The 18,727-nt window shown below is 37.4% G+C and overlaps 2 protein-coding genes across 2 annotated transcripts; one reads left to right on the plus strand and one right to left on the minus strand.

The window, feature by feature from the left end:
* LOC109228320 lies at nucleotides 5,910-8,738 on the plus strand. The gene is made up of 2 exons (XM_019393471.1): nucleotides 5,910-6,460; nucleotides 7,344-8,738. The coding sequence occupies exons 1-2, from the start codon at nucleotides 6,150-6,152 to the stop codon at nucleotides 8,647-8,649; spliced, it is 1,617 nt and encodes a 538-aa protein (XP_019249016.1). The 5' UTR covers nucleotides 5,910-6,149; the 3' UTR covers nucleotides 8,650-8,738.
* On the minus strand, nucleotides 9,556-15,616 carry LOC109227227. Its single transcript, XM_019392298.1, has 4 exons — nucleotides 15,267-15,616; nucleotides 14,604-14,716; nucleotides 14,432-14,516; nucleotides 9,556-9,953 (listed from the first exon to the last, which is right to left on the minus strand). Exons 1-4 carry the CDS (start codon nucleotides 15,480-15,482, stop codon nucleotides 9,864-9,866), a joined length of 504 nt encoding a protein of 167 aa, XP_019247843.1. The 5' UTR covers nucleotides 15,483-15,616; the 3' UTR covers nucleotides 9,556-9,863.

Genomic DNA, 18,727 nt, shown 5'->3' on the forward strand with positions numbered 1-18,727 from the left:
TATATATGTTGCGGCACGCAACCCAATCCCACCATATGTCAATATCAATATCATAACTCACCCTTATTTTGCCGTATCAATCCACCCTTATTTCACCTGCTGCAGCGCGCAATCCGATCCCACCGTATAGAACCTATTCACCCTTATTCCACCATATCAATCAACCCTTATTACACCTGCTGCGGCTTGCAGCCCGATCCCACCATATCAGTACCAAATACTCAAAGCACAATCAAATCAATAGCTCAACCACAAAGCCTTTACGGTCAATAAATAACAAACTGAACCAAAAGGGAACTTATATAGTAAAGAAATCTACACGAGTAATACTACACGGCGAGACCAATTCAGCAATTGACGATTAGAAGGTGCAAGTGAGTCTATTTAAACAAATAGCAGGGAGTCATGAATCTATGGAAGAACTAATAATGTGAACAGGAGAAGATATTGAATAGCAAGTAGCAATTAAGAATGGAAAGCACATAGAGCATATAACCGTTAAGGCAGGAAAGAAAATAATTAAGGAAAAAGCAGTAAATCTGGGAAAACAGATTATTCGGCGACGTATAAGCACTCGTCACCTCGCATATATGTCGCTCACATGACAATCATATAGCACATAGTCCGAGGGTTCCTAATTCCCTAGTCAAGGTTAAGCACAACACTTACCTCGCTCCAAAGACCACTCAAAGCTCAACCATAGCTTTGCCTTTCAAACAAGCATCTAAACCAACAATATCTAGCAAATTACCAACCAAACGATTCAAAATAAGCCTTAGGAATCACCCACGATTGCAAAGATTAAATTTAGGTCATTATTGAAAAAGTCAACACCCGGGCCCGCTTGGTCTAAACCCGAAAATTGGATCAAAACCCGATTACCCATTCACCCCCGAGCTCGGTTATATAATTGGTTTTGGAATACGACCTCAATTTGAGGTCTAAATCCCCAATTTACCAAATCCTTAATTCCTACCCAAAAACCCCCCAACTCTATGAGAACTCTAGATATTAGGTTGAAAACTTGTGAAATGTAGTGAAAGATTGAAAGGAGATAGGTTAGAATCACTTACCAACGATTTGGGGAAGAAGGAGTCTTGGGAAATTCGACTCTAAGGTTTTAGGTTTTGAAAATTTGAAGAATGAACCAAAAATCCCGTCTAAGTGATATTTTGTTCAGCTGTAGATGTTGCATTTGCGACCTGGGCTTTGCAAATGCGAAGCCCGTAAATGCGAGAAATCCATCGCATTTGCGAAGACTCCCACACCTCTGCAGTCATCACATTTGCGATAAGAAGTTCGCAAATGCAAACACTGACCAATCCGCAATTGCAACTATTTGATCGCAATTGCGACCACTACCTGACCCAGCTCAAATGCGAAGACTTGGCCGCAAATGCTATTAATGGTTCCCCGCAAATGCGACCTCTAGATTGCAAATACAAATTAAGGCTGGCCCAGGTACTCTTCGCAAATGCGAAAAATTTGCTCACAATTGCGAGCCTACCAGCTTGGGGAATGTTCGCAAATATGAACACTACTCTCGCAAATGCGAGATCAGACACCAGTTGCAGAACCAGCAATGCTCTAAGTCCAATTTTCAGTCCGTAGCCTATCTGAAACTCACCCAAGCCCTCGGGGCTCCAAACCAAACTTGCACACATGTTTTAAAACACCATACATACCTGTTCACACGATCAAATCACCAAATTAACACTTAGAACTACGAATTGAACACCAAATCAAATGAAATTTTTAAGAAAACTTTAAAACTTCTAATTTCACAACCGAGCGTCCGAATCACGTCAAACTAACTCCATTTCTAACCAAATTTCACAGACAAGTCATAAATATAATAGTGGACCTATACCGAGCTCCGAAACCAAAATACAAACCCGGTATTGCAACACCCCGTACATTCGTACTAGGTGTGGATATGTTAAATGGGTATTAATATGATATTTTAGACATATGAAGTCCTAGCGGGATGAGTATGGGTGAAAATAGTTATTTTAGAATCAAGACGAAGAGTGAGGTGTACAAGATTCAATAAATCTACTAAGTTTACAAAAGGTGAGTCTTGCAGCAGGATTTAGTGAAAATGTGTAAGGTATTTGGGAAAACTCAAAACACGAAAGTTGTAGGACTTTGAAATATCTTTCCAACAATATATTGTGGAGGCCAAACGAGTCTCTGTGCAAAAAGTTATATGCGTTTTAAAGAACAGTGCGCAATATGCGCGGCCCGTGCGCGGCCGCGCACTTGTGGCAGTGTTACTGCCATTTTGCGCGGTCAGGTGCGCGGGGGGCGCACTTGGGGATCATTTTAAAGTCCTACTTCGTCCCCCACACTCCCAAAACACAAAAAATTACTCCAGAAAGGGGAGCCCTCAAAAACCTAACTCTTTAAGGGTCCCTCCTCCATCCAAGGTAAGTTCTAATGGTGATTCTAAGTTTGTTTCAATTTCCCAACATCTTATTAACATGGGTAAACCCTCCATATCATTAGATATTTGATTGGGACATCATTGTTGAGAGAAGGAACCTAGAACTCGAATTCAAGGGGATTGAACTTCAAAAAGGTAATATCTTCACCCTCTAATTGATTCTAGCATTGGATTAATGATTATAGACTCTAGTTCATGAGATATGAGTTGATGGGTTTGATAGAAAAGCATGAACGGTTATAGGTTTGGGGTGTCGATTGTTGATTATTGGTTAAGGGTGTTGTTTACCTTATGGGTGATAAAGAATGATATAACCATTTGAGACTTTAGGATTTATCTAGGAGCAAGAGAATGGTTATTGGGTGTAGAGACACCATTAATAAGGACTATGAAGCTTTACGCCACCAAGTGTTTGAGAAAATGCCTAAGTAACCAAAATATGAGTATTATTGCTAATATGGAATCCCTTTGACTTGTATTGATATAGATTAAAGTTGAAAGGGTTGGCGAGTGTTGTATTACGCTCAAGAGCAGGAAGTTAAGGTATGTGAGGCTAACTCTCTATGTTTGGGAATGTTAATGATTCTCCCTACACTATGTTTCTTTTACCATAATTCTAATTACCGCATAAATATAGTTTAGCCTAGTTTCTTGAATTGTTGTAGAACTTCTATTCTCTAGCTACATAACTCGTTCATGACTTTCATTTTGAACGTTGTGAGCTTAGTGCGTATTCAATATAGACTTGGGTTTGATGCCCCCTGAGTCCTAGCATAGATTACTCAGTATGCCATAAACAGTTGAAGTTTCAGTGTTCATAATCAGTTCAAGAATACATATCTCAGTCTAGTCCTATTTAGTATTCCAGTATTATGTAACTAAGTGTGATCCAATATTCCAGTATCATGTAACTCTGTGTGATTCAGTATTTCACTATCATGTATTGCGGTATGATTCTCAGTTCCTGATTTTAAATCCCTGGATGTTGTACACCTGTATTTGGGCCTGAGGCCGCAGTTTATGCTTTATGCATCTTTGGGCCTGAGGCCGCAGTTACGTATACGTATACTTGGGCCCGAGGCCGCAGTTTGTGCACATATATTTTGGGCCTGAGGCCGCAGTTTATTTATTCAGATAAACAGGTGGTTCATCATTCAGAAGAGAGGGTATTCATATCCTTACTTAATTTTTAAGTAAGGTGGTTCATCATCAAAACACAAATCCGGGTCCAAAACATTGACCAAGTCAACTCAAATTAATTTTTAAGGCAAAAGTTCTTATTTTTATCAGTTTTTAACATATAAGCCTTCCGGAAAAATACCCGGACCGCATACGCAAACGGGGAAAGCTAAAATAAGATATTTAAGGTTTCGGAACACAGAATTTAGTTCTAAAACATGAGATGACCTATCGGATCATCACACTAACTTTATGCGTATTGAATTCCAAAACCGTCCCTTTGATATATAATGTTATTTACAAATCATCAAGAAGAAAAGTCATGTTAACACATAATTAGAAGTCATATGTTAACACACTAGTTTAATAAGGCCTATCTTTTCAAATTTTGGATGAACTGTTAATTTTTACTACTTATTTTTAATCTTTTTTTTGCTTTTTACACAATAATTTGTATTTTTTTTCAAATTAATATTCTATTTACCACAAGACATGCACCTTAAATTTTTCTTGTGTAAAAGATAAAAGTGCAAAATATTTTAAATAAAATTAGACTAAGGTTGTTTAATGAATTTCTAATTTAAGGAAGACGAATGAGTAAAAAATAAAACATATAAAAAAGTATATTGTAAAAAGTTAAGATTAGACTAGATAGCATGAGAAATACAGGTAGAGCTCGTAGATATTAATATTTGTTAACTCGGATATGTAATTAGAAGAGATCTAATGATGCCTAGCAAATACTAGGTGCTCTCTAGGTGTAAAAGTTTTGTTGTTAATGGTAATATTAACAGTTATTACCTCTTTAACAAGTTCTTTTGTTAATGTAATTCTTCTGAATATTATGCCAAATCCTACTTTTTTTACATTTCAGAATTAGGCCTTTGTACCAATTTCAATGGTAGACATTGTCGATAGTTTCCATGCATATTAATGTTGGTTTAATCACATATTCTCGTGTACAAGTACCATCTTTTGACTAGAACATTATCAGAGGTGCCAAAGTAATATCTGGGAAAGAACTATGAATTTTGATAACAAGAAATTAAAGATCCAACATTTGATCTTTCTTCAATTTCACCATTTGTCGTCTTAAAGAGAGTACACTAAATAATATTAAATTCATTCAACCTTCAATTAATTGAAATATTTTCAAATTTAACGTGATGTGCCAAAATGGTAATGACATTAACAATCAGGTTATAAATGACTATTTGAATTTTAGTAATTTCACATTTTTATAGCCACTATGAATATTCTTTGTGCTTTCTTTCCATGACGAAACACCTAATACGTACGTTCTAAGCGACTGAACAATTCTTTTTTCTTTCTTTCAAACGGACATCTTTTGTTTTTGATAAAGATTTTAGGATAACTTTTGTGTTCTTAATTCTTATGTACCTGTTTTCTATATACTATTATTTTACGTGTGATTTCACGTTTTGAGAATTTCTCAGAATAGATTTTAGGATAATTTTGTTTTCAAAATCTATTTCAAAGAAAAACCTGTTTGGATAGTTTTTGCTTAATAATTTGTTTATTCAGTCTTTTATAATTTTTGTTTTTACATTCCCGTCTATGTTAGTTTTGCATCGTATATGAATTTACACTGCCGTGCTGTTATGAGCTAAATACAAAGAGAGAGTTGTGGTAGGTAGATGGCTAGTAATAAAATTTCTCATGTATATCATTATAATAATATTGACTTCATTAGGATGTAGTAATGAATTATTCCAAATGAAGGGACCAGTTATTGAGGATTCATATACTCTGATCCAAACTAATTTGGATTGATGCGCATTTATCTTTTAGCCGATCTTTAACTTTCTTTAGATAAACATATTGTTAACAGGTAAGCTTTTATATAAATCGGAAAAAAAAAAAGAATTGCTTTTATTTGATTTCTCCCATTGACCCTAGTTTCCACGAAGGCAATCTAGACTTAGAGCTGAGCTAGACCCTATTTCTAGCTTATTTCGGAATGATTTGGAGAGATGCGAATCAAGCTTTTAAAATGATATCAAACAGATAAAGTCCAATATAACCCTACGCAAATTTTTGATATCTTTCTCGCATCCGTTTTCAGGTTTGACACGTATGACATTATTCAATCTGCCGATTAACTCTATGTTTCCATTATGAAACATTTGATGTCTTTGGCCTCTCAAACTCTCAAAATAGAAATATTATAACAAGAGACGAACAGTACAAGAAAAAACAGTATAAAGCCAACATACTTTTTTTTTTTTTTTTCTTGATGTCACAGTGATGAAACCAAGGTTTTTCAAAATTAATACAACCAATATTTACATAATCCAAACAAGGTTTACAAAATCCAAAATTGGTCTTTTAAATCCTTGAAACCATCACAGCCAGCTGTTCCCTTCACATACAAAAAAAAATTCCAAATTTTAAAGTATCTACAAATACTCTAAAGTCTAAACAATCACTGCGATATATATACTTCTGGAACCAAAAGTGAAAACTCGTTTTAATTTGCTTTTGTACATTTCAAAGCGCTAGAATGGGAGAAAATGGAGAGAACAATTGTGAGGTGGAACAAGCACCAAGTTTGAAGCCAAGATCAGTGGAACACAAAATCCAAAGGGATGAGGAGGCCTATAGATTGTTTGCAGGATATGAAGAGAAGCCAACAAAAACTGAAGTATTTGGTTGGTATTTATATGGGATGTGCTCTTATTTCATTCACACAGTTTTGATTCCAATTGTTTTTCCCCTCATCCTCAGCCAAACTGTGTCCTGGCCATCACAGCCTCAACAACGTCTTGTTAAGAATTCCAGGGGTCTCGAGTGCAGACAGAGGGAGTTTCAACTGTAAGTACACTATATAATTGAGACATATCATGAGTGATACAAAGAATTTTATACATCAAATGAAAAAAAATTTACTCGCGCTCGGTGTCACAGTTAATTATATATTAATTTGTATTATCACCTTAATTTGTATTTAACCATGATAAACCCGTACATTTTTTGTATCAAAATTGGGTGTGAGTTAGTTCTCAATGTACCACGTGCAGGTCTAATTCAATTAAAATAATATTTCAATCATTTTAGTACAAAAAAAAAAAGGTCTCATAGGCTACAGATCTTACTATATTAGAAATTCTATAGCTAATTACTAATCTACTAAAATAAAAAATAAAAAATAAAAAATAGTAATCTAGTATCATATCGAAATATTTAACTGGTTGATTTACTCTCAAGGACACACTCTAAATTAAACAAGACATCTGCCAAATGGAGGGAAATTTTTAATTGTTGTCCTTTAGTATTGGTGTTGTTATAGGCAATGAAAAATCATCTTATTTTGTTGGCTGCAAACTGATTGTGTCGCTAATTTTAAAAGCTACTATTGCATCGCATTTTGATGCAGGCTAAGAAATTTCCCCTCCCCATGTTTAATTGGTTTTCTATAGCACTTAAGGATATGGTGCAGTGGATGGGACTGCTCCTCCCTTAACCAGAGGTCTCGAGTTCGAGCCCTGGATATGAAAAAACCCCTGGTAGGGAGCGCTTCCCCCCCCGAAAGGGGCCCTACGCGGCGCGAATCCGGATATAGTCAGGCTCCAATGCGGGTACCGAACACCGAGTGGGAAACCAAAAAAAAAAAGTTTGTTCAATTCTTATTCTATAAAATAATTGATTTGTAATAACTGTGATTAATTAATTCAACCTGCTATTTGTCCAATTTCAGGTATGAAATGTTAACATATCATAAAATGAAGCTGTTCAGTGTTGAATTTTCAGCACTGGAGTGGACTTCAGTTTCTTGGGTAATAGGCCTAATTCTGGCCGCACCAATTCTTGGTATTCTTTCCATCCACCTAGATTATGGCAGGAAACAACAGTTCATTTCTGCTGCAGTAACCGCCGTTGGTGCCGTCTTCTGCCTCCCTGCTGGATTTTTCAAGACTAGATGGATCTTTCCACCTTATATCGCGGCTGTTGTTGCAGCCAACACTATAGCTGGAGCTTGCCACGCCCGTCACCTTGGCCTAATGGTTCGCGGACTTGTTGGTTCACCTATACGTAAAAGCCAGTTCCCGGATAGAAGAGCTGTGGCTAGTTGGCTTTCTCTTCATTCCACTGCTGCTGGCTGCTTAGGAGCTGGCTTAATCTCTGCTTTTACTTATCATATGCTCGGGAAATCTGATGATAGCTTCACTAGCTTGTGGGTTGTTGCAATTTTTAGTGGTCTAATATGGTTTATTGGAATTGTTCATATTATAAGCACGAATAGACCTGGTCCAAATGCAGATGTTCCCTCAAATTCTGTTCCGAAAACTCATGTTATTTCCATTTTCGAGTACCCTCATGCAGCTGGAAGCCTTGCTGGAGTGTTCCTTTCATCTTTCACAACAATGTGCATTTTCACAGGAGGGATACTTTATTCAATTGGAGATCTATGCATTACACCTGTGAACATCTTATACATTTGGCTAACCTATTTCATATTCCCATTGATTTCTCTTCCATTGGCTCATCCGCTGCAGTTAGTTATGAGGGCAGATGCTGTGAAAATGCAGCTTCTTGGTTTCATATTATCAGCAGTTGTATCGGGATTCGGATTCTATTATCACCATCAGAATTGGAATAAGGTTCATATACTTATTTTTGCTGCAGTTCAAAGTACAGCAACAGGGATTTTACATGCATTTGGAAGAGTCCTTTGGTTGGATTGCTCACCAGCAGGAAAAGAAGGTGCTTTCTCAGTTTGGTTCTCATGGATGAGAGCAGTAGGGACTTGTGCTGGTTTTGCACTTGCATCAGTTTACCCTGGACAAATCAGCAAGTCATTTGGGATAGCATTTTGTGCTGCAATTCTTGGGAAAATTATCCTCATATTTGGGAATATCAGTAACTTTGCAGGAGCTAAAGCAGCTGGACATGTGAGAGAGCATAGTGAAAAAGGTTCACCAATGACTGCCTTGGGTAGTGGTGCTGAAATGAAGGTACCTTTGTCCACAGAAGTACAAGAAGAAGTGAGAGTTCAGCTCTAGTTGCTTTTCCCTCTTTTGCAAAATTTTCTGTTGGATTATTACTTGGTAAACTTTTCTATGTATCATGAATTTTGCTTTGAAATCTTCATTCTTTTCTTTGTGAACATAGAGAAAATTCATGAGAAAAACTGTCTTTCTTACTTGCTATATACGGCTTCTTGTTTGAGATCAAACTGGCAACTACAGCAATATTTTTTTTTTTGATATTTAAAAAGTTCCAGCTACTCTGTGAATGGATGTTTGATGAGAACTTAACATATCTCATCTATGAAATTTTTTGTGTGCGTGTGTGTGTATTAATCATTGCACAGATGAAAGTTTGCATGTGAAAAACTTTTGCTGGGAACAGTGTGTTGGGTTTTTAACTTAAGTTAACCACTTAGTTTTTCTTCGTTTTTGCTTTCTTTAGTTAGAAACTACGTAGAAAGCTTTGTCTAGTTAGAATCATCTGTCAAGATTAAGCTTTATTGTACCCTATTATTCTCCTCTTAATAAGTACTAGCTTGAACATTAGATTGAAATTGACATGAAATATAAAATCAATGGGAAACCTGATTGTGTTTATTTTCCCTTGGAATAACATTTGTTCATGTCAAAAACTAGGCATTTTTAATGAGATGGTTAGCAGTTTGACACCGAATACCTAGGGAAAAAATACCAAAATTATGATTAACAACCACATAATTTAACTATTTACTCCACATTTCCTGACAAACACAATCGCTCGGCTAGCATGAATTTGTCTCATTGCTAAATTGCTTTATATTAGATGACATACTTTAACTTGCTCTCCTTTAGGCTCTTCAACATGTTGTAAAATAAATCCTGCGAAAATTGCTAGGCTTTCCTGAGTCCTCTAAAAATACGTAAAATAATCAGTTTATATTTGTATCACAGTTGGAAAAGTTAGTTAAACTACCAGAAACATGTTGAAGACTTCTCCACTTGAATATCAGAGAATATTTTTCGTTCGAACGACTTGCTCCTCAGATCATCTCTAGGTAATCTTATTTGTTCTTAGGAAACCTCTCAAAATCCACACTCATTTTACCAGAGAATGTAAAAGCTTTGTTATGAACGACCTGAAACAAAAGATGTTACATGTTTGACTTAAAAAATCCTTTACACTAGTAACTGATACCAGAGGAGAAACCAATAAAATAAGAGTAAAACACGCCTCTAAAGCGCAGCAAGGGCGTAGAACTACAAATGCTTCAACCACAAAAATTGAGCTTCTTCATCACTTTTGCATAAGCCAAAGGGACAGTAGCAGGTTGCCTGAGTCGACGTTTTGATTTCTTAGACTGCAGCAAGCAATAAAACTAGTTTAACACCATATCCAAGTTGTAAGAATGCCAGTGTACAAACACAATAACATGCAGATAATTCAACATGGAAGATGGGAGCTCAACTTCGGTTAGGTGCTCAAGGATCTCTTTTCAATGATAATTGTGTCATTTTGTCGATGTGTAAAGAGCACCATGGAGGAGGAGAAACATGGAAGTTTACTTCTTTATTCTTAAAAAAAAGTTTACTCCAGAATATTTGACCTTACTATATTTCTACATATCCAAGAATCTACCATAAAATCAACTTCTGAAGTCCTTGAGTTCAGGAAAATCCAAAGATTTGCCTACCAACCCTGTGTGGTGGGAAATAGCTGGTACCCGGTGGAATAGTCGAGGTGTGTGCAAACTTGCCCCGACACCACCGTCATCAACAACAACTACGTCTCCATCCCAAACAAGTTGGGGATACCACTCAATGAAGGCATAAGATAAGAGTGATTCAGAAGCTGTGATCTTACAGCAGACTTCACCTTGTTAAGGAAATTTTGAACTTACTATTCCTCTTAACAAGCTGAATACTCTGCAGTTAGAGCAGAAATCAAATCTAATTTATAGCCCGTTTGGCCAAGCTGCAAAAATCAGCTTATTTTGAGAAGTGCTTTTTTTCAAAAGTACTTTTGGTGAGAAGCAGCTTGTGTTTGGCTAATTAGTTTGAAAAGCACTTCTGAGCAGCAATTAGTGTTTGGCCAAGCTTTAAAAAACTGCTTCTAAGTGTATTTTTCTCAAAAGTGCTTCTCAAAAAAAGTGCTTTTGGAGAGAAGCTACTTTTTTCTGCTTCTCCAAAACTGCTTCTGCTTCTCCTCAAAAGCACTTTTTTTCCTTCCAAAAGCTTGGCCAAACACCAAAAGTGCTTTTGGCCAAAAAAAAGCACTTTTGGCAAAAAAGAAGCTTGGCCAAACAGACTATTAGACTAGTTCAGCCTGACAGCTTGCAAGATTATGTTCCGAAAGGAGTTTAGTTTAATACATGCCACATCAAATACTGTATTACCGCACCAAGTTACACTTCGCTGTGATGCACAATATCGTAATTAACTACTAATGTTTACAAGGGCCAAGCAGTTGTTAACTAATTGGAGAAAGAAAAGCAATGCCAACTCATTAGTGAGTGTTTCTATGCAATTCGATTAAGGATGGATTTTACATTCGATACATAGTAGTTAAGAAACAAATGACAACCAATGAATCAATCAATCATGCCTCAAAACAAAATTAGTTGAATAGGCTATATGGATCTTCTTTATCCATTCTACTCTATTCAGCTCCCACTCCAAGACTTAACAATTTGTACTTGATGCAAATTAGTGGTTCTCTAAAACTTAAGGTTCTCTTGATCTTGCATTTATTTCCACACACATATATGTCTTACCAGAACCAAAAGACTCCCGAAAGCACCACACCAAATGTAAGTGTAAAATTAACAGTTAAACCTCAATCCTAACTAGTTGGTATAACATATATTGTTCTTGGATAAGCCTATATTAATTTCAAAAGATTGTCAAGTATTTTGAAATTTCTATCCCATCGCATTTTACCACTTTTTATCATCATATTGTCGCACTCGCATGTATAGACAGGTACATCTTAAAGTCTTACGTAGACCATGGAAAAGCCATCTTAGTTGACCTTCTCTTTTTCATCCTATGTGTTACTTGCACTATCGGTTAGATGTGATCATTTCTAATCTTGTTCAATCTTGAATGAGCGCACAAATATCTTGGCATTCACATTTTTACGACATTCATCTTGTGAATTTATCAAATATGAAGATTCTTCAGCCAATCAATAAGAGAAAAAGGAAGAAATGATGGAAAGGATTACATGGACACTCCCACTCACCATGGAATGCAAAAACTTGGGCACCAGCTTTCTTTTAGAACCTAAGGAGAGCTGATACAAAAACAGATGGGGCAAAACTAGAAGTTCTGTAGGATCACTATTCACCAGTGTAGCAGCATCGTAGTTGTGGTCCTGTAGCACTCTATAATGCTTAGGTTATTAATTCAGCTTCTATCTTTTACTTATTCTAGGCAAATTTTGATTATTTGGTTCCTAGTTTTCTGGATTTCTTTTATATTATTTTCCTTCCTTTTATGTAGTTGTTGATCTGCAATTTCTTAATATCAGCTATTCCTGCCTTATATGTTATTTTCAAGAACTTCTATAACGTGCTAAAAGGAACATCTTCAAGGATTTCGCACAATTTCCCTTAAGAAATAGGGCTTCAACTGAACGAAAGTGAACCCCTTCCCACTCGTGCTCCTCTTGTGTCACTACATAATACAAATCAATTTTTCAACATGCACTAGCAGCTGGTCAAGTTAACCTGCAATTCTGATTATTAGTACATCTTAATTTATGTAGGTGTTTGAAAGCTTTTAGTCAAGCTTAGTGATCAAACTTTTATGACTGCATTTGTTTAATTGACTACACTCTGTTGCCTAACCTTTAACCAAAACTCAGCATACTAGAACAACCTAAAAGACACCAAAAGACGCAATAAACCCCAAGATAAAGATTGCCCAGAATGCTGCTCGCAACATAAATACAGACAAACTTGGACAGAGAAATGAACTTTAGTGTGAAATCCTTCTAAAAGCAACACGAACTTTGATAATTAAGATAAAAGAAAATAATTCAGATCTTTCCTTTTTGTGATAAGTATGAACATTAAATTCATAGTTCCTGCACTTATAGCAATCTTCCTTCTAAACGTAATTTTCTGCATCACATATGGCCTGCCAAAATTTATTAAAATTGCACTGAAAGGAATGCAATCCACTTAGAGGCTTTTACTTTTATCTTTTGCCCTCAACACGTAAGAGCGAAAAAGAAGCTTTATTTTGTTTTGCCTTGTATCCATCTAGCAAAAAAGATAACACTTGCTTGCCACTTGAGTCTAAAACCAATTTCAAGACACCTTTTTTTAATAAGGAAATTCGTGAATTTCGTGAACCTTGTATACCACTATACCATGCTGCCGGTTAGGAAACTCTCAATGTCTAGATTAGTCAGAAAAGCCTTGATCCATTTCTATAGTCTTAGTTAACAAAAGTTGAAATCCTAATTTTCTTAGAGCACAAGTTTGATTCCACAAGGGCTTACAATCACAGTGAGTTTGCTCCAAAAAAACTTCAATTCAATAAGTCGTACAAATCCTTTACACATTCTCATTCCTGATTCATAACTAATTTCACTGCATATTGGATTCCAGATTTCTTCCTTACAGCATTTCCCTTATTTATTTTTTGATAAGGAACATTTCCCTTATTTATTTGAACTCCAACATCTGATAGCTCCAATTTAGAGGTCTGACCAAAGTCCAAACTTCCTTAATCCCTAATTTCTTTCTCCTAAACAGGTGTCACAAATCATCAACTAACGATCGACAGACAGCCCTAGATTTTCACTGAGATTTTAGTTCATTACATCTTTGAACCCTAAATCAACTGGATTGCTAAACCATTTCAATGTATTAAGCAAAAAGAATCCTATCAATTCAATAAGTTTAGCACCCTTCGATCACATGATCATTTCAGGAAGTAATGACTACTTTACAAGTTATGCGCCTATTCACAAACTTGAACAGTTGCAACAGCAAGGTGTAATCTTCTCACTCATTGCCAAAGAGTAACCAAGTTTCTTGCATGGTGGGAAGAAAGATATACGCTTTCACCGAGAAGCATTCTTCTCCCCCCCCCCCCCCCCCCAAGGGGGCTAGGGTGGGCGGGAAGTTCAGGCAAACAGTTAAAAGGGGGATCACTTATTGATCTTTATTCCTTACTAGTCAAGGAACAATTATATTACCAGCAATAAGACAAGTACTGAGGTAAACACATTAAGTGGTTGAAATTATAACCTAAAACCTAAGTTGCTCCGACACGGCAATTTAGGTGCCGCACACGTGTCCACACGGCACTAGTATGGGTGTGGGTGTGGGTATAGGATCCGTACCGGATCTGGTCAAATAGTTTCGGGTGCTTTAACCACGGCGGAAGGAAAAATTCGAGACGAGATACAATTTGATTCCCGAAATCAGAACCAAAACTAGGGTAAATTTGAAGAAAATAGCATACCTTATCTAGGAAATCAATTCTTTACTTATTTATAACTTGAGAATAAAAATGAAATACAGACTTTACAAGCTATACGTAAGTGTTCCACAAAATTTCTCATAATTTAGAGCTACATATATATACACTTAATTATTTTTAGCCGGATCCTTGCACCCTTATCCATACTAGGATCCGTATCCCCAAATCTTAGAATTTATATTTCGAAGGATCTGACCTTTAGATCCGCACCCGTGTCCGAGCAACTTAGCCTAAAACACGACCTCACAAGCATAAGGCACTATAAACAAGACTAAAAGGTCATGTATAGAGCATTTGGCGTAATCAATCCCAGCTTCCTAAGCAAAAGAGAAAAGCTGACCTTTAAATGTGCATTGTGTCGCTTCCCCTCTCTCCAGCGCCTAATCAGTCCATCTTTCATCACCCTAAATCTGTCCTTATAAGACCTGATCCAGAAACAAGTGTCACATCTCTTCAATATCTCAGATGACTAAAAATATAGAACAAATTGGTTAATGAAGATATATACATACGAGTAAAATTTCATTTTGATTTTCTTGACTTTTGATGTGACCGGAGTCATCGGTTTCCTGCTTTTCAACTTCCTCTTCTTCTGTTTTGCAGTGATGTACCGCACTTGCGTGAACTAGAAAAATAGCAATCAACACTAAATAAGTAAATAACGGACAAATGCAATAAACATACAACAAATGCTACAGGACTTTTCAGCACCTGGAACTAGAAAAAACATCAATCAACAATATACACGTAAATAACAGATAGATGCAATAAGCAACACAAAAGATGCTACGGGCATTTTCAGCACCATCCAAGACTGATCATGAATTAAAGCTCAAATTTTTATTAACCCCTCTACTTTTCCTTTCATTTTCCAGCTCTTAGTTAAATAGGCGTGGCACTTAGACTAGAGCAATTACATATAAATAGCAGTAGTATAACACATTATACTATTAAAAGGCTCTGGAAAACCAAAAGATTTTAAGTCATTGCGGGCTGCCCCTTGTGAAAATGAGTGCAATTTAATATAAATATATACATGTACATAAATTTTCATCTATATATAGTTCAAGCCCAACGCATCAGGTGCCCGACAAGTATCCACTAATTAAACTAAATTTTTCTCGATAAAGAAAAAAACGGATGAAAATGATAAAGATATGAGGGGACCAACTTACAGAAGAAGGGAGGAGAGAGGAGTGAGTAGGAGTTAGGAATGAAATGGGGCCATGGGAAATGGGGGTAAAGCTGGAAGAAAATAAGGTACGAGTAAAAGGTCTGTTAATGGAATTGGTAGCAGTGGTGAGAAGACGATAGGGAAGAGGGTGCTGGGGGGTAGTGAGGGTTGAACGGAGAGCGGCGATTGATCGGAGCTTGGTGCACCATCTCTGCATCTTTGATCTTTTGCTCTTTTGTTTGAGACTAAGGTTTCAGAAATTTTGCTTTGGGTTGTAAGAGGGAGGGAGACCACTTTTTTCCGGGTTGAAATTGCAAAGATAGCCGCTTTCGATTGCACGGAAAGACTTGAAAAGGATTAGGGTAAAAATAATTTGAATTGAATTATAACTTTGGAACCTTTCATGTGAAACCGTTATCGAACCATTATAACATCTGCCCCAGTACAACTTTGGGTAATATGGATTTTTATTTTGGTGTACTGAAAGAGAGACTGCCTACGTATCCTTTCGAAATCAATTCGAACGTCTTTCAAGGAGCTTTGTTTTTTATTTTCTTTCGTTTTCTTTTATTTTGTTTCTTTTTTTATTTGTTATTTCATTCATTTTTTTCAATAATAACTTCTAGGTTCAAAGAGGGTAATCAAAGAAAGAGAACCGGCTCAACGGATTTGCAAAGGATTGATAGTGTTTTGATAGCGAGAAAGAAAGCCTTCGTCATCCCAATCAGAGCATGTTAAAGTTGTGAAAAATGGGTCAACGTAATACCTTTTGATCGCATCTGCATTGACAGTTGTCTCGGGGTTATTTCCTTTGATGTCTCCCAAATACAGCGCTCCCTTTGGCAACACTCTTCTTATAATGTACAGACCCTTCCAATTTAGAGCAAACTTTTCTTTGGCTTCTTCATGATGCGGGAGTATACGTCTCAGAACGAGTTGCCCCACTTCGAATTTTCTGGGCCACACTTTCTTGTTGTAGACACGGGCCATTCTTTGTTGGTACAACTTCCCATGGAAAACTGCGGCCATCCGCTTTTCATTAATCATAGTCAATTGTTCCAATCGGGTTTTGACCCATTCCTCATCCTCGATTTCTACTTTAACAATGATCCGAAGAGAGGGAATCTCAACTTCTACAGGTATTATGGCTTCAGTGCCATAAACCAACAAGCAGGGGTTGGCCCCAACTGATGTGCGCAGGGTTGTGCGATATCCCAACAGTGCAAAGGGCAACTTTTCATGCCATTGTCTAGAGCCCTGAATCATTTTCCTGAGGATCTTCTTGATGTTTTTGTTTGCAGCTTCAACGACGCCATTAGCTTTGGGCCGATAAGGGGTAGAATTACGATGTTTAATTTTAAATTGTTCGCATACCTCTCTCATCAAGTGGTTGTTCAGCTTTGCATCATTGTCCATAATGATAGTTTTAGAAATACCAAAATGACAAACAATGTTGGAATGCACGAAGCGCACCACTACTTTCTTGGTGACGACTTTGAAAGTGACTGCTTTGACCCAATTTGTGAAATAATCGATGGCAACCAAGATGAATCCGTTCCTATTTGAAGCTTTCGACTCGATTGGCCCAATAACATCCATGCCCCAAGCAACGAACGACCAAGGCGCTGATATAGGATGTAGCTCTAAAGGCGGTGCATGAATCAGGTCACTGTGTACCTGGCACTAACGGCATTTTCAAACGAAGCTGAAACCATCTTTTTCCATGGTCATCCAATAATAACCTGCCCGGAGGATTTTCTTTGCAAGGGCATACCCATTCATGTGAGGCCCACATACTCCTGAATGCACATCGTTCATGACATTTTCGGCTTCTTGGGAATCTACGCACCTAAAAGGTTCATATTTGGAGTTCTTTTGTATAGAACCTCTCCATTCAAAAAGAAACTGCTCGCAAGCCTTCTAATAGTTCTCTTTTGATCTCCACTGGCCTGCTCGGGATATTCTTTTATTTTCAAAAACCTTTTGACATCATGATACCATGGTTGAACATCTGTCTCCATTTTAATTGAATTACAATAACCACGCCTTTCTCGAATCTGGATTTTTAGTGGGTCAATATGAACATTACCGGGTACGGCATCATTGAGGCCAAAATAGCTAGTGCATCAGCTAACTCATTGTGGAATTGAGGGATATACTTGAACTCGACGGACTTGAACTGTTTGCTGAGATCTTCCACATGTTGTCTGTACGGGATGAGTCTGATGACTCGAGTTTCCCATTCACCTTGGGCTTGTCGAATAATTAAATCAAAATCCCCCATGATTAGTAATTCTTTTACATCCAGATCAACTGCCATGTTCATACTTATGATGTAGGCTTCATACTTGGCGGTGCTATTTGTAGAGAATAAACGAAGACGGGCTATGGCCGGATAGTGTTGACCTGTGGGCGAAATCAGAATTGCCCCAATCCCTATGCCTTTTGCATTTACAGCCCCATCAAAGAACATTTTCCAGGCATTGGTATTCTCTGGAACTACTTCAACCGAGTTTACTTCCTCGTCTGGAAAGTAAGTGCTTAGGGGTTGGTATTCATCATCGACCGGGTTCTCAGCTAGATAATCCGCCAAGGCTTGGGCTTTCATCGCCGTGCGGGTGACATAAACTATGTCAAACTCGGTGAGCAGGATCTGCCATTTTGCTAACTTTCCAGTGGGCATTGGCTTCTGGAATATGCACTTCAAAGGATCCATCCTGGTTATGAGATATGTTGTATAAGCCAACAAGTAATGTCTGAGCTTTTGGGCGGCCAAAATTAGGGCGCAACAAGTTCTTTCCAACAAAGTGTACTTGGCTTCATATATGGTAAACTTATTGCTTAGATAGTATATGGCTTGTTCTCTCTTCCCGGTAACATCGTGTTGCCCCTGGACACAATCGAAAGAATTTTCCAAGACTGTCAAGTATAAGAACAAAGGTCTTCCTGGCTTGGGTGGAACCAATACTGACGGATTTGATAGATATTTGATTTATCAAAAGCTTCTTGACACTCATATGTCCATTTTATTGTCGCGTCTTTCTTCAACAACTTAAATATGGGCTCACAAGTGGTAGTGAGCTGAGCAATGAATCTGCTGATGTAATTCAATCTCCCTAGTAGACTCGTGACCTCCTTCTTGGTCTTTAGAGGTGGAAAATCCCAAATAGAATTTATCTTTGTTGGATCTAACTCGATACCCCTTCGACTGACTATAAACCCAGAAGTTTCCCAGACGGAACTCCGAATGCATAATTTAGCTGGGATCAATTTCAAATAATACATGCGCAGACGCTCAAAGAATTTTCTCACATCTCGCACATGGTCTTCTGATTTAATGATCACATCATCCACATATACCTCAATCTCCTGATGCATCATGTCATGGAAGATGGCAGTCATAGCTCTCATGTAGGTTGCCCCGGCGTTTCTCAGACCAAATGGCATGACCCTGTAACAGTA

The sequence above is a fragment of the Nicotiana attenuata genome, chromosome 6 (assembly GCF_001879085.1).
Source record: "Nicotiana attenuata strain UT chromosome 6, NIATTr2, whole genome shotgun sequence".
In the NCBI taxonomy this organism is placed as follows: Eukaryota; Viridiplantae; Streptophyta; class Magnoliopsida; order Solanales; family Solanaceae; genus Nicotiana; species Nicotiana attenuata.